At 34.8% G+C, this 14,552-nt stretch overlaps 2 protein-coding genes across 2 annotated transcripts in view; both read right to left on the reverse strand.

The window, feature by feature from the left end:
- Positions 1 to 4,019: 4,019 nt before the first annotated feature.
- Positions 4,020 to 10,318, reverse strand: LOC133171617 (phytanoyl-CoA hydroxylase-interacting protein-like). The gene is made up of 5 exons (XM_061306404.1): positions 10,231 to 10,318; positions 9,694 to 9,940; positions 6,286 to 6,338; positions 5,408 to 5,954; positions 4,020 to 5,179 (listed from the first exon to the last, which is right to left on the reverse strand). The coding sequence occupies exons 1-5, from the start codon at positions 10,240 to 10,242 to the stop codon at positions 4,491 to 4,493; spliced, it is 1,548 nt and encodes a 515-aa protein (XP_061162388.1). The 5' UTR covers positions 10,243 to 10,318; the 3' UTR covers positions 4,020 to 4,490.
- A 2,693-nt stretch (positions 10,319 to 13,011) lies between these two features.
- Positions 13,012 to 14,552, reverse strand: part of LOC133171618 (argininosuccinate lyase-like) — a 29,527-nt gene continuing 27,986 nt past the window's right edge. The window contains exons 15-16 of the mRNA XM_061306405.1: positions 13,599 to 13,705; positions 13,012 to 13,504 (exon numbers count right to left, since the gene is read on the reverse strand). Of these exons, the coding sequence (XP_061162389.1) occupies positions 13,369 to 13,504; positions 13,599 to 13,705 (243 nt within the window). The 3' untranslated portion in view covers positions 13,012 to 13,368. The remainder of the gene's footprint in view (positions 13,505 to 13,598; positions 13,706 to 14,552) is intronic.

Genomic DNA, 14,552 nt, shown 5'->3' on the forward strand with positions numbered 1-14,552 from the left:
AAAAAGTCCCCTGAAATTAAACACTCTTATGTATGTTGCAGGTAGATGAATGTGCTTAATATCAAAGGAATCATATAAAGCTTTTATCGGCTTTACTAAAAACTCCAATGTTTTATATTTGAAATGTACATTTATTTTGTATAATTATAGTGTTTTGGCTAAGTTCTTACAAGTTCGGATCAAAATAAAACATTTATTACCTGACAATAAAATAAGCAAAAGGGGGATACAGTAAATGTTATTTTGCCTGTTACGCTACTAAAATACCATTTCCTTTCTCAGCATTGTAAAATGATCTTACAGCCCTCGTACAGTTCTTTCTCTCACCGATTGTATAATTTTGGACTTTCTTCTTTACTTTTATCTTGTTTTTGGGATTTAAATTGATTCCGTTTTTTTTTTCAAGTAAAATCAAAGATGTGCAATGAAAAATATATTTTTTGCTTGATTCGAAAACAAATAAGATGTTTTAGTTTAACTATCAAAACAAATTTAACTTTAGCAGACTTATTTTTCCTTTCGCCAAACATGATTTTTATATTATAATTACAATACAAAATAGCAAACCTTAGATCTTAAGGGAAAATGGGAGTAAAGTAAATTAAAATTCAGTTTGATGACCTCAACAATTCTTCATTCATAGGAGGACTAAAACATTGCGTGAGAATGATCAAAAACTTTAGCACGTTTCTTGCAACACATAATCGTGGTCGTACATGTTGACACGAGTGGTAATTTGAGATCTTTCGTTTATGAATGTTCCGGAAGTTTTTGTTTAAAAGGCTCGTGTAAACCATATCCCTTTAACCATATTTTTAACTTTGATCACATAGTCAAAACAACTTTAGTCACATAGTAAAAATATGCAAAATTACAGACTTTATCAAAATAAAAAAAATCATAGAGAGAAAAAAATAGAAACAAGCAATGGTATATGTCATTCCGAACTGACATCAACAGTGCAATATTGGAATCGAAGTTTTCAAAGGAATTTTGAAATTTTGAGCACTAGACACTGCAAGAGACACTTACATATTAACAATATGCAGTTTAAAATACTTTTAACTCCATCATTTAGTACCCGTTTCGTTGTTTGTTTGTTTGTTTGATTATCGTTGGTTAACGTCCCTCTCGAGAATTTTTCACTCATATGGAGACGCCACCACTTGCCGGTGGAGAGCTGCAAAATTTGACCTATACTCGGCACCCAGGGCAATTGAGCAGTGAGGGATCTTTTTCGTGCCAGCACCTACTGCAACACGGGACCTCGGTTTATACGTCTCATTCGAAGGACCGGTCTCCACTTCCCAAAATGGGATTCGATCCCGCGACGTAAGGATCAACTCCTCTACAAGGCCTACAAACGCTCTAACCACTGCGCTACGCGGGCCTTTCCACTTAGGTGCAATGACAATGTCGATAGTGTTGGAAATCTTTCCAGTCCACAGTGTAACAATGTCAATGTGATGGGACTTTTCAACCATACACAGAGACGTAATCGGTCTTACAATAAACCTTTAATACACGATGTCTCTTTTGATTCGTTACTACCTTATGTAAATCAACAGCTAGGTCTTCATCACATTCGCATCAAACTTTACTCTGTCTCTTTAAAACTTTTGAATAGTCTACTTGAAAAGGTCAAGGAAAGTCCATGTTTTATTCCTCGACACCAGAATACAGGCTCAGATCTGTGATTATGGATATTGCAAATCACAAGCTTTTTAAACCGTCACGTTTTACTGAAGAAAATGCAGCTAAAACAACCCGTTTTTTCCTTAAACTCCAATATGCCAACAAAGGAATTGACGCGGTTAATATACGTAATATTCTTAATCACAAAAGGAGCCAGTCTTGTATTCCGCCATATTTCAAGTTGAAGACTACACCTTGTATTTCCTACAAATATACATCGACTATTGCTTCCAAACTTTTTAATTACAAGAAAACTTTACAGGGCCTGGATATTGAGCATCTGATACATAATCCTCCTTCGTGTCCATGTTCATATGTCAGTTTTGAATAATTTTAATATTCCCAACAGCCAAAATGAATTTGATTTACAATGTCTATATTGGATTCCGAAACTTCATAAAAATCCTTACAAGCAAGGATACATAGCGGGTCCCAGTAAATGTTCTGCCAAGCCTCTTTCTTTACTCCTCACTAAGATATTAACAGTAGAGAAGGAGAAACTTCAAGAGTACTGTGCAACAACATATTCGAGAAGTGGTGTAAACCAGATGTGGATACTAAAACATTCCAAGGAACTTTTGGAACATTTGAAATCATAAAATTTTACCAAAATCAACAACATAAAAACTTACGACTTTTCAACTTTATATACAACTATTCCCCAAAATAAATTAAAGTCTAGACTTTCTGATATCGTTGACAGCTTCTTTTCCAATAAAAATGGAACTCGTAAATTTACTTACATTGTCACTGGTCATTTGCAAAGTTACTTTGTTAAAAACCAATCTGATTGTACACACAAGTACTCTGAAGTTGACATTAAAAGTTTCTGATTGACAGTATCTATGTGGTTTTAGGAGACCAGGTCTTCCAACAATCTATTGAAATTCCCATGGGTGCCAATTGCGCCCCGTTATTAGCAGACCTATTTTTGTATTCATATGAAGCAGAATTTGTTCAAAATCTTTTACGAAGAAAACACTTGCTGTGTCCTTCAACTCGACATTTAGATATATCGACGACGTATTGTCAATTAACAATGGCTATGTCCATTCTTATGTCGACTTGATATCTCCAGGTGAGCTTGAAATAAAAGATACCACAGAGTCTGATACATCTGTTTCAAGTTTGGATATTTTATTAGAAAAAGACGTTAATGGTAATCTAACAACAAAGCTTTATCATAAGCGTGATGACTTTAACTTTTCAATCCTCAACTTCCCTTACTTATGCAGCAATATACCCTTATCACCTGCATACGGGGTTTATATCTCTTAGTTGATTCGATACGCCAGAGCATGCTGTACGTATGAACAATTTCTAAAACGAGGTAAGTTATTGACAAACAAGTTGATGAAACAAGAATATCAGCAGTCTCGTTTAAAGTCATCATTTCGTAAGTTCTATGGTCGACACAATGACCTTGTCAGCAAATATAACCTTTCATTAAGTCAAATGCTGACTAACTTTTTTCATACTAATTGTTAGGCCATTATTTACTCACTGAATTGTCGACGGATCTTTCCGTTATTTCCCGATAATGAATAGGAGCATACGGCGGGTGTAACCGGTCGGCAGGGGATGCTCACTCCTCCATGGCACCTGATCCCACCTCTGATGTCTTAGAGGTCCGTGTTTGCTCTGCTTCTATTTTGTAATGTTTAATGGACTTTTGAGCTCAGATACTGTGCGTCATCTCCACATATTTCATATCAAAGTTTTTAATGAATCTTTAACTTTTAATTCTATTCTATTTGCATGCATCGTTTCGAAATAAAATGATTTTCGAATGATTGATTGTGAATTATTCTGCAACTAAATGTTGAAACGTTTGCAAAAACTGATCGAATATTAGAGTTCTGTCATGTATGATTTGCCATGCCAAAATACACCTAAGGACCCTCTATACACTGATGAAAAATGGTGGGTTTTTTGTTTTGTTTTTTTTTTTGACTTTAAGAAAATTATAGGAGGATTAAAGGAGGATGTTTTGAAATTAACTACATGTAGTTCATTTTTGAAATAGGGATCGTACCTTTTTATCCAGGACAATAGAGTGATGATTAAGAAAAATCGCCTTTGCTTACTCAAATGGAGAAAATACAAGCAAGTAAAGTTTTTAACTACTCTATCTTGGTCTAATATAATGTTAAGAATACTTGGATTTATTTTAAATTATGTCATACAGTGCAGATTACAATTTATTCTATTTTATGTCAAATTGTGGGTCAGTCTAACTACACAAAAGTATACCCTAAAATTAGGATGAAGTGTAGAGAAGGACCTGAAAATTTTCCTCCTGTAAATAACTTTTATTTCATAAAAGAAAAAATGTTATGTTTACTGTCCAGTCTAATAAATGCCATACGTTTTTAATAAACAATTCAAATTCATGCAAAAGGTGGGGGCGTTAACAGAAATTCTTGACAAGATAAGGAAAAAAGCAATCAGACGTTTTTGAAGGGGTATAAAACAGTGAAGATTTTTTAACGTATAGTGTATACTGGCCAAATTATTGAGGGAGCACAACTGGAAATTGGCCTTGTTTTCTATAGTAAAGTATATGCTGGCAAATTATTGGTTCATACTGTTCCTACGTACGGGCCTGACTTTAATAATCTTTTAATTAAGGCACCACTGCAAATCATCGAAATAACGATGTAACAATTAAGGACCTATCTAATCCATATTCTAAAATCTTGCTTCATAACAAATGTAATAATTTCAGTTTTTGAAATCAATTTTCATCAACCTTTAAAAAAAGTTAGTATCTAATAATGATAAAAATAAAAGGTTCATGAATTAGTTTTTAGATTACATATTTTACAGTCCTGTCTTTTGGGGAGACCCACTGCTGTTTTAAGAGCAGCATTACCTTTCTGAGTTACAGATGTTAAAAAAGCACAGCGGGTTTTTAACATCTGAACAATATTTATACTTTCTGTGTAAAATACTTCGACTGTGACTTTTGAATTCACCATGGCATGCAGATCATGTGGACGCCGAAACAGAAACACGTTAAAGTTTGGATCTAGGGGCATCAATCTTTTACTACAAAAGAGATCCGCTTCACTTCCTTTTACAGTTATAACCAAAGTCACGTGATGATTGACGTAATGACAATAAAAGTCTGCGAAATACAAGTTTATGTCAGAGTTAATCATGAACCTCACGGGAATGTGGATTCTCTGGTTTCCGTAATACGACACAGCAGGAGGTAGACCTGTTAGAGGATCAACGTTTGCACTGAAAAACAGACCATGAAGTTTTCTGTTAAGGGTTGAAGACGGATCTCCACCAAAGTTCTTTATATATTTATACATGATTCCATTTGTATTGTTGTAAATATTCAGAAAGTGTAGTATAGGTTTGCTGCGATAAAGATGTGAAATGGGAATAAATTTAGCAAATTGCTCCATGCCCATCGATGACACATGTGAACAAGCCCTTACGTATAGCATATTGACTTCTTGTGTCGTCATGTCTGTAAAAATTACATCCATTAAAGTTAAACTGAGACCCAAAATCGTTGAAAATAATCATATTTTAAAAAATAAAATTGCCATATAAAGAAACTTCATTAGCATATTACTAGAATATATACAATTTTAGATCGTTATGCACACTTAAATTACTCAAAATATAAAAATTACTCTGGATGAATGGATGTGGGGAGAGTAAGAGATTGTAAAATCAGCATCTTGATACCTACAAGATCTAAATGAGCAAAGAGTCACCCCTTTAATGAGAAAACAATTATCCTGAATTTGACATCCCCGAAATACCATTAGTTCATAATCAGAAATAGGGCGAAGCTGGAACGGGAAAGTAAACTGAGACGCCTCTGTCGTGTATAATAGTATTACTCCTGTTTCTACGTCCTTCAGAAAAATAAGACTTAGCCATTTTAGAGCATTATTTTGCCTGTTGTTATTTCGTGAGGTGGTTACGGGTATTTCAACCTGGTGATCATTGCTATTTGAAATATCACTTAGTGGTAATGATGGTACCAGACCATTGTGTAGTGATGGTACCAGACCATTGTGTAATGATGGTACCAGACCATTCCGCGCAGTTGAAGTAGAAAAAATGCACAGTTTTCGAAGTCCTTCTTGAATGTCACGTATAGAGAAGTCAAGCTGAGAGGAGACTTGTGAGGGTCCATATAATGGTGTTCCAGTCTCAGTAGTTGATTCTTTGAGGTCTGTTACAGTATATGTAGAAGGAGGCGTATGTGTGACATCTACAGAAAATGATCCCTGAAATTAAAAAAAAATATGAACGCATTTATTTTGTAAAGTTCTTATATAAGTTATAAAAATTGGGGAAAAAACAGCATGGGGATATTTCATATTCACAAGATTCGACAAAAAGCCACTTTCGAATTACTTCCCTCATCAGATTTCTTCTTCAAAAGAAAACAGTAATAGGGAAATAACTCTACGGAAAACTATTATACATATTGTGGTTAGAGAGGAAAATTACGGTTTTTCTATCGATTAAGAAGACACAATTGAAATAAAAAGCAATGTCATTAAAAAACAGTTTATAAAAAAACATTCATTAATTTAATTAAGAGTAAACAATTACCACATTTGAAGTTTCTTTCAGCACTTTAATAAGTTCCTTTCCATCTCTGCAATCTAAAAGCATAATTATTACAGAATTATTAACTGTATATCTGCATAATTATTACAAGTTTATTCTTCAGTATATTAACAGGTTTTTTTTAATGCTTTTTCATTGTTTTACTGCTAATAGTTTCTTTTTATAACTATTAAAGTTTTTTTTTTTTTTTGGTTTATTAAACGTCCCTTCGAGAATTTTTCACTCATATTGAGACGCCACCACTTGCCGATGGAGGGCTGCAAATTTAGACCTGTTCTCGGCTCTTACAGCTTTGATCAGTGACGAATCTTTTTCTAGAGCAAATGCTCTTATCACTGCGTCACGCGGGCGACAACTTTTACAGTAAATTAGAGTAGAAACGATTTATTAATAAAATTTTGAAAAAAGGATGATTACTCTTTCTATCAAATACAGTACATTGCATAATCATTTATTCATTATTGTAGATTAGCGAAATGTGTGTTTAACTCAAAATGTTTCCATATATTTTATGAATTTTAAGAACAAAAAAAGAAAGAAAGATTGTAAACGTGTTTGTACCACCAACCCTTCCATAAAATAAGGTTATATAAGATTAATTCGAATAAGTGATTTCACCTATTCAAAACGAATAGGTGATATCACCTATTTGAATAGGTGATATTACCTATTCGAATTGATGATATCACCAATTCAAATCAAATAGGTGATATCACCTATTCGAATATCACTTATAATAGTTAATATCACTTATTAACTATTATTAATTATTAATAATTATTAATACTGTTCGTTATCTCCATATATTTCATTATTCCAATAGGTGATATCAACAACTGAATAAGTGATATCACCCATTCGAATAGGTGATATCACTTAGTGGCAATAAAATACCAAAACGGCCCCTCATAATAATCATTCAACCATGACTCTGGAATGCTCGACATGAGTACGAGTAAATTGCCCATGAGCTTCAGATTGGAAGTCATGTAGTTGGAGATTTGGATAAGTTGAACCATTTTTGCAATTTCCAGTGATTGTCTTGAAAACGTCCAGTGAGAATTTGAACAAATTTTGACCCTAAAAGCTCCCATGTCTTACTGAAATTCTAAGAGAACTGGTTATTGCCTAGGTAATGAAAGGTCACCATCAGAATGAAATTGCTGAGCAATTTAACGTGTCCAAATCCACTGTAACGCAGCTAGAACGAAGATTCATGTTAGCAGAAGCGTTAAAGACCGTCCAAGAAGCTGGCGTCTTTAGGGGGCAACGGGACTTCCGGACAAAGAAATCCGTTTCATCCACCGATGGAACAGGTCTACTGCAAATGAAAAGGCTAGTAACATTCCTGGACGCCAATGCCAGAATCAGAGAGAAAACGGTATGCACTAGTCTCATAGAGGTGGGCCTCAAAGCACACAGGTCACCCTTTAATAACCACGTTCCACATGAAAGAACGCCATGTTGCAAGGGTATGCCGAGATTTCCATGTGACCAACAACGCACGGGCACAGAATGGTCATCATGTAGTCCCGAATTGTCTCCAGCTGGGCAAGTATTGTACAAAATAGATCGAAAAATTTGACTTCTATGTCCGATTTCAAACGCCACTAATTACTAATGAGCTGAGGCAAGCACTTACGGAGGCGTGAAAACTCAACCCTATCCGAATTAAAGGTGGTTGAGCATACGTACTATATTCTTACTCGTAAAGAGGGTGTTGCAGAAACTCGTGATTATTCCCTATATCGAGAAGGGCATTTAAATACCCACGACGCATGAAGAGTTATCTCTAAATATAGATAATGCTACGTAGATGACTTTATTTATACGATGGGTATGTCCAGCTTGTTATAACAAAACGTTTAACATTTTACGTTTATTTCATGCATAGTTTTTTCCTAACATAGACTGGCGACCTGTAAGTAAACTTTTTTCACATCTATGGTCACTGTCGCCATATTGCACCAGAAAAGTTAGAACGATAAAAAGCCACACAATTAATGGCAAGTGCACCTCGCACATCATTTTGATAGATGTACTGTGGACAGCATGCATTAATATTTTTTCAATATATAAAAATGTGTTCAATAATCACGCTGTTGATGCAATATCCAAGAAATTCCATTGAGTCTTTCAATTTAGTTGTTTCAAGTCAAATCTGTGCCACTAATTAACAGAACAATAATGAAACGAAATGCGGATGAAAAAAATTAAATTCTTTAAAATGATAGTACTTTATTTTTTAAGACATTGCCACTAAATAAAAACATTAAATATATGTCTTATTAGTTTTAGATCACAAATCAAGGAAAACAATTTAATTCTGCATGCATTTAAAATATTACCCATTATTTTTCTGACATTCTCTCCCTCTCTCTTTCTCTCTCAAGAGAGATGTTACATTGTACTTCCATTATTTAAAAAAAAAATATGTAAATTTATACCAGCCATTCCAGGATTCGAACCCATTCTCAGGTAAAAAGAATCTTTGCATAGAGTCCACACGCTTTACCACTAGACCAACTCGACAATGAACCATTGTTTGCTATTGTATGTGCACATTTTACATTTTAGATGGATAATAATTTTTATTCGATTTTTGTGATTTTCAAAAATATGCCTCTTTGAAACAAAAATCAGAAATGGCAGTTTTGAAGGAAAATCCTGTCTCTTTATGCATATATCAAATTCATTCTGTTTCAAGGAAGCAATTTTTCAGAGCAATGGGGATTCCCTATTTGAAGAACAGAAAACTTGACTTATTTTGCTATGTGACTAATTTACACTTCATTTAATGGCAAATTGGAAATCGATATGCAGTTTCTAAATATTGTTCTACATTGTGCTGTATATACCGTTGTATCTGAAAAAAAATTAAGACCGTTTTCTGTTACTTAATTTTTTTCTTTTGAACTGCTACAACTTTAGGGAAAATAACAAAAGAACTGCAACACCCTCTTTGATTTGGCGGTGAGGAAGCAGCATTTCCGGTTGAACACCGTAACATAAGCCGGCTATTGCTCTACGAGCAATGAGCCCGGCTAAAAATCAACAACAAGATCAATTTTACACTCAAAATAATACCAGCTGCTGTAAATGCAGGATGAGGACACACGCGATTTGACTTTTGAAACTTTGAATTTTAAAATTCTGAACGCTGCTCCCTATAATCAATAGCTGCGGTGCTGAAAATATCTTTTATGCTTTCATTAATGACAATTATGAATGAAATATTACGTAAAATTGTATTTGGCTACCATCGTGTATATACTAATATATTTAGGTATGCGTTTCTTTTTCCTTTCAGTATATTTATGAAAGAGTGAACAGATTTATCCTTGCTCCATGTATGTAATTTTGCAAGTGTGAAAGTAGGAAGAAGCAGACCTTGAAATAATGCTTCACATGTGTAATCGTTGACATCCGGGGAGAGGTTGACGTGTAAAGGAACAGTCAAAACAAGTGAACGTGATGTTTTACTTCCGTCATCTAAACTGAAGTGCAAAATCAAAGATCGTGTGCTTTTCTCTGTTATTTGTAAAGGAATCCATATAGGTACATTCTGTGTATGTAGTTTTACAAAGACTTCTTTTTTGAAATGTCGTGATGTAAAAACAACTTTCTTGTCATAAACCTAAAAAGAAAATCAAAGTATATTTTTAAAGAACATTTAAAGAGACAAAACGGTGGGTTGGGGTTAATTTATTTTGCATGTAAAGTATAGTAAGTTGTCGTCCGTACTTTGTTCTCTCAATCAATTTTAAGATATTTCTGCTTTAACACTTAAAATGATTATGAAATGTTCCATATCAAGATTCATTTTAAATGCTAGGGATATCTGATAACAAATGTAGTTCAATACAATAAATCGATACTTTTCCTTTAAAAAAACACACTGAACAACAAATTCATGTATCGTCTTACCGTATTCGCCATTTATGCTTCACAACTTTATCTAGAGACAGATCTTAATGAACTTTGTCCTTGTAATTCAAACAGTACACATAAATGACGCAACATGGCTTCTAGTCAATAGCCTGCCATATTTTTTTTCTTTTTAAAACAGACATGGGCAGGCTAACGCATGCGTGCAACATTTTTTTTTTCAGTTTAAGTATACCTGTGCATTTTGATATCATGTGCTTTTATAGATGTGGGGCGCATTCAAGTCAAACTTTTGCATTTATTTCCTCAATCACATGAATTCAGAAATTGGATTTTTAGGTCATGAGTCACTCAGGTGACCTATTGCTGTATGTTTTTGTCCGTCGTCGTCCGTCGTTCGTAAACTTTTGAACATTTTCAGCTTCTTCTCTGAAACAGTTAACCAATTTCAACCAATTTTGGCATATATCTATTGGTGAAGGGGAACAAAAATTGTGAGGGTGGGGCTAAAACCATCAAAATTAATGCAATCTTTTAAAATCTTCTTTACTCTTGGACAGCAAGCAATTCAACTGTTGGCATGATTGTAATATTTAAGCATTGAGCCCTCTACCAAAATCGTGAAATTCATGACCCCAGGGTCAGGGATTCAGGTGCTATAATAGGGCAGGACTCTGTTGAATATATAGTGAAAATGCATTATTCCTTAAAAATCTTCTCTGCTCTTGCGTATTCACCAAACAAACAAAATGCATAGTTAAGATGAACAAGGGTGTTTCTAAATTGTGAATTTCATGATCCCTGGGTCAGGGATTCTAGTTTTTGGGCGGGGCTTCGTTGGATACCGACGGGTGATCTCGTCTTTAACTTATCAATAAGTAAAAGACGAGATCACCCGCTGGTATTCCACGATGGGGGCGGGGATCTATTGATTAGAGGGAAAATGCATTAATTCCTTAAAAATCTTCTCTGCTCCTGGATATTAAGCCGATGAACTGAGTCCATGGTTGTGAAAAGCAAGGGTGCCTCTTCCAAAATTGTGAAATATATGGCCCCTGGGTCAAGGATTTGGTGTGCGTGTGGAGGTGGGGATTCTTTTGATGATAAATTGAAAATGGCTCAATGCTTTGAAAATTTTCTCCTCTGTTTCTGGGTATTCAGCAAACAAACTTAATGCATAGTTATGATGACCAAGGTTGCCTCTTCCAAAATTGTGAATTTCATGGCCAAGGGGTCAGAGGTTCTGGTGTAAGTGCAGGGCTCTATTAATTATATAGTAAATATGCATTAATTCTTCGAAAATCTTCCTCTCTGCTCCCGGGTTTTAGGCTGATGAACTGAGTACACAGTAATGAAAAGCAAGTGTGCCTGTTCAAAAATTGTGAAACGTGTGGCACCGGGTGTAGGGATTCAGGGGGTGGGGTGGTGGTGGTGGCTCTATTGATTACATAGTGAAAATAAATTAATGCTTTGAAAATCTCCTCTGTTCCTGGGTACTCAGCAAACAAACTAAATGCATAATTATGATGAGCAAGGATGCCTCTTCCAAAATCGTGAATTTCATGACCCCTGGGTCAGAGGTTTGTAAGGTGGAGGCTATGTTAATTATATAGAGAAAATGCATTATTTGAAAATCTTTCTCTGTTCCTGGGTATTAAGAAAACAAACTAAATGCATACTTATGAAGAGCAAAAATGCCTCTTCCAAAGTTGTGAATTCCTTAAGCCCTGGGTCAGAGGTTCTGATGTTAGGGTGGGGCTCTATTGATTATATAGGAAAAATGCATCAATTCTTTGAAAGTCTTCTTCTCTGCTCCTGGATATCCAGCAGATAAACCAAGTGCACAGTTATGATGAGCAAGGGTGCCTCTTTCAAACTGTGAAATGCGTGGCTCCTGAGTCAGGGGTTCCTGTGGGGTGGGGACTCTATTGATTATATAATGAAAATGCATTATTTCTTTGATCTGCTCTTGGGTATTAAGTAAATAAACTAAGCATATAGTTATGATGAGCAAGGGTGCCTCTTCAAAAATTATGAATTTCATGGGCCCTGGTTCATGGAGTGTTAGGGCGGGGCTCTATTGATTATGTAGTTAAAAAACATTCTTTGAGAATTTTCGACCATAGTTATGATAAGCAAATGGATCTCTTTCAGGCCTCTTTTTTTTATTTTATACTTCTGTGGATCCTTTACAGTGTTGTATAATACTCAGGCGACCAATAAGGCCCTTGGGCTCTTGTTACATATTTTAATTTATATACTAGTTGTTTTACTATTTTTTATTTGCAGTGTTTTAATTCACAATGCATTTCTATGAAACACTGATAGTGATCTTTTAGCTAATTGTATTAATTAAACTTGGAAATAATTGTACAAAATAAACTCATCCCCAAATCTGCATCTTAATGTCCAATTTTATTAGGTCTTTTCCTCTCCCTAAAAGAAGTTGTTATTCATATGCAAAAACTTATGATACTATTCCTATCCTAAACAGTTGGATAACCCCAAATAAAGTCAATCAAAGGAAGTCAATGCATATCCTTAAAATTATCTTATCAATATGGTATAACGCATCAGAAACTTTGAAGTTGTATGGTACTACACATACAATATATATTGAAAGTTGTCATTCTAAAAAAAACCTCGGACTACACCACTGTCCTGATGCATGACAGGGCAACAGCAGCATAATGAGGCAGAAAAAATTTAAGATAGCGAAGTTTAACTTTGAAAGCTTCCGCAGACTTTTCTGTCTTCCTCACTTTTAATATTACAAAGTTCTTTCCTTCAAACCCAAATTTGTTTTGCTAGATAAAAAAAGATTGAGTCTTGTTTTATTAAATATGACATACTAGTGGTAACAAAATGTATGAAAACAATGCTAATCTGTACTGTCAGCCATCAAGAGGTGTCAAGAGATTTAACACAGTCCAATGACAATCCAGTGGCCATCTTATGTATAAGTTACACAAGGAAACTAAAATTAATCTTCTTTCAGTGTAATAACTTTGTCAGATTTCTGTGATTGTTGTTATTTTTCAGGCTCCTTAAGTCTCTATTTGTACTGTAGATTTGACTGTTTTTGCCAGGTTTCTAGGTTGCTGGTTTTCTTTCTGTGCTGGATATTTCACTGTTTTTGCCAGGTCTCTAGATTTCTCTCTCTCCGTGGTGCAGATTCTATTGCTTTAGCCAGGTTTCTAGATTCTCTATCTGTGCTGTAACACTTGCTTTTCCTGTTCCTCCATATACACTATACTGATCTACAGACTTCTCATAATCCCAGATAGACAGGATATCCTCAGTACACTGCTCACTGTAAAACCATCAACATGTAAACCCAGCAATAAAACAACCATAATTACTTTTTTTCATGTTCAAGTTAATATGATTTATATGAATAGTTCTACCTGACAGATTTGAAGTCTTGCAGAGTCAGATCTGATAAAGAACATTGCTTCTTTTCAGCCAGCGCCACACACATTCCTGATAAACCATGAGCCTCCCGAAATGGGATCTACAACGTAAATGATATACTAAATTGGCAATTTTTTTTTTGGGGGGGGGGGGTTAACCATTGCAAACCATCTACATTTTATATTTCTCAAGCAAAGGATCTTCACAGGTTAAGCCAGTGTAACGTAGAATATTGACCCGGGTTGAAAATTGACCCGGGGTTCATTTTTTAACGTTGAATATTGAACCGGGGGTGCTTTTCTCCGTTGAAAATTGAAACCAAAGTAGTGGAATTTATACCCGTGGTCATTTTTCAACATATTGGCAATTTATTTTTTCGGCACTTATGACATAAACGCGTTGAAAATTGACCCTGTTGTATATTGACCCCCGACTACAGCGTTGTGCCTTGTGTTCGATCTGGAAGTTGTTATGCAGGATTTATACGTACTTGTAACTTCTAATATATTTCTCAGTTTCATAATTTGAATTTCCTCTATCATATAAATAGATCGGACTGAAATCAGGAAACCTATTGCATCCCGAAAATACAGTTGTTGTTCAGTACACCTTATATCTTATTTCATGGTTGTCTTTGACAAAAGTTATTGAAGAAGTACGTATTGTTCTAGAATGACCATCTAAAGGACTCCTTTACCCCCCCCCCCCCTCCCTTTTCAGGAGTCTATTATGATATACTACTCATTATAAATTGCCGCCTAGGAAAAAAATGCCTGAGTTTATTTTTTCCTGAATACTGGACAAGATGTGACAGAATTTTTTCTTGTATCGATTAAACAGCTGTATATACACATATATATATACGACAATAGAACAGAAAAAATACACGACAAAAATAACCAGTTTTACAGTATTTACAGCAGAATTAATATCCATGTATAACTATG

Source organism: Saccostrea echinata, unplaced genomic scaffold (assembly GCF_033153115.1).
Source record: "Saccostrea echinata isolate AGI-Se365-2 ecotype Australia unplaced genomic scaffold, CSIRO_AGI_Sech_v1 ptg000054l, whole genome shotgun sequence".
NCBI classification, from domain to species: domain Eukaryota; kingdom Metazoa; phylum Mollusca; class Bivalvia; order Ostreida; family Ostreidae; genus Saccostrea; species Saccostrea echinata.

Excerpts from the sequence above, each read along its gene's own strand:
- LOC133171617 (XM_061306404.1), bottom strand. Across the intron at positions 6,339-9,693 it reads ATGTGAAGCATTATTTCAAG|ATTGCAGAGATGGAAAGGAA; the intron begins GTCTGCTTCTTC and ends TTATGCTTTTAG. Across the intron at positions 5,180-5,407 it reads TCTTTGCTCATTTAGATCTT|ACATGACGACACAAGAAGTC; the intron begins GTAGGTATCAAG and ends TAATTTTTACAG.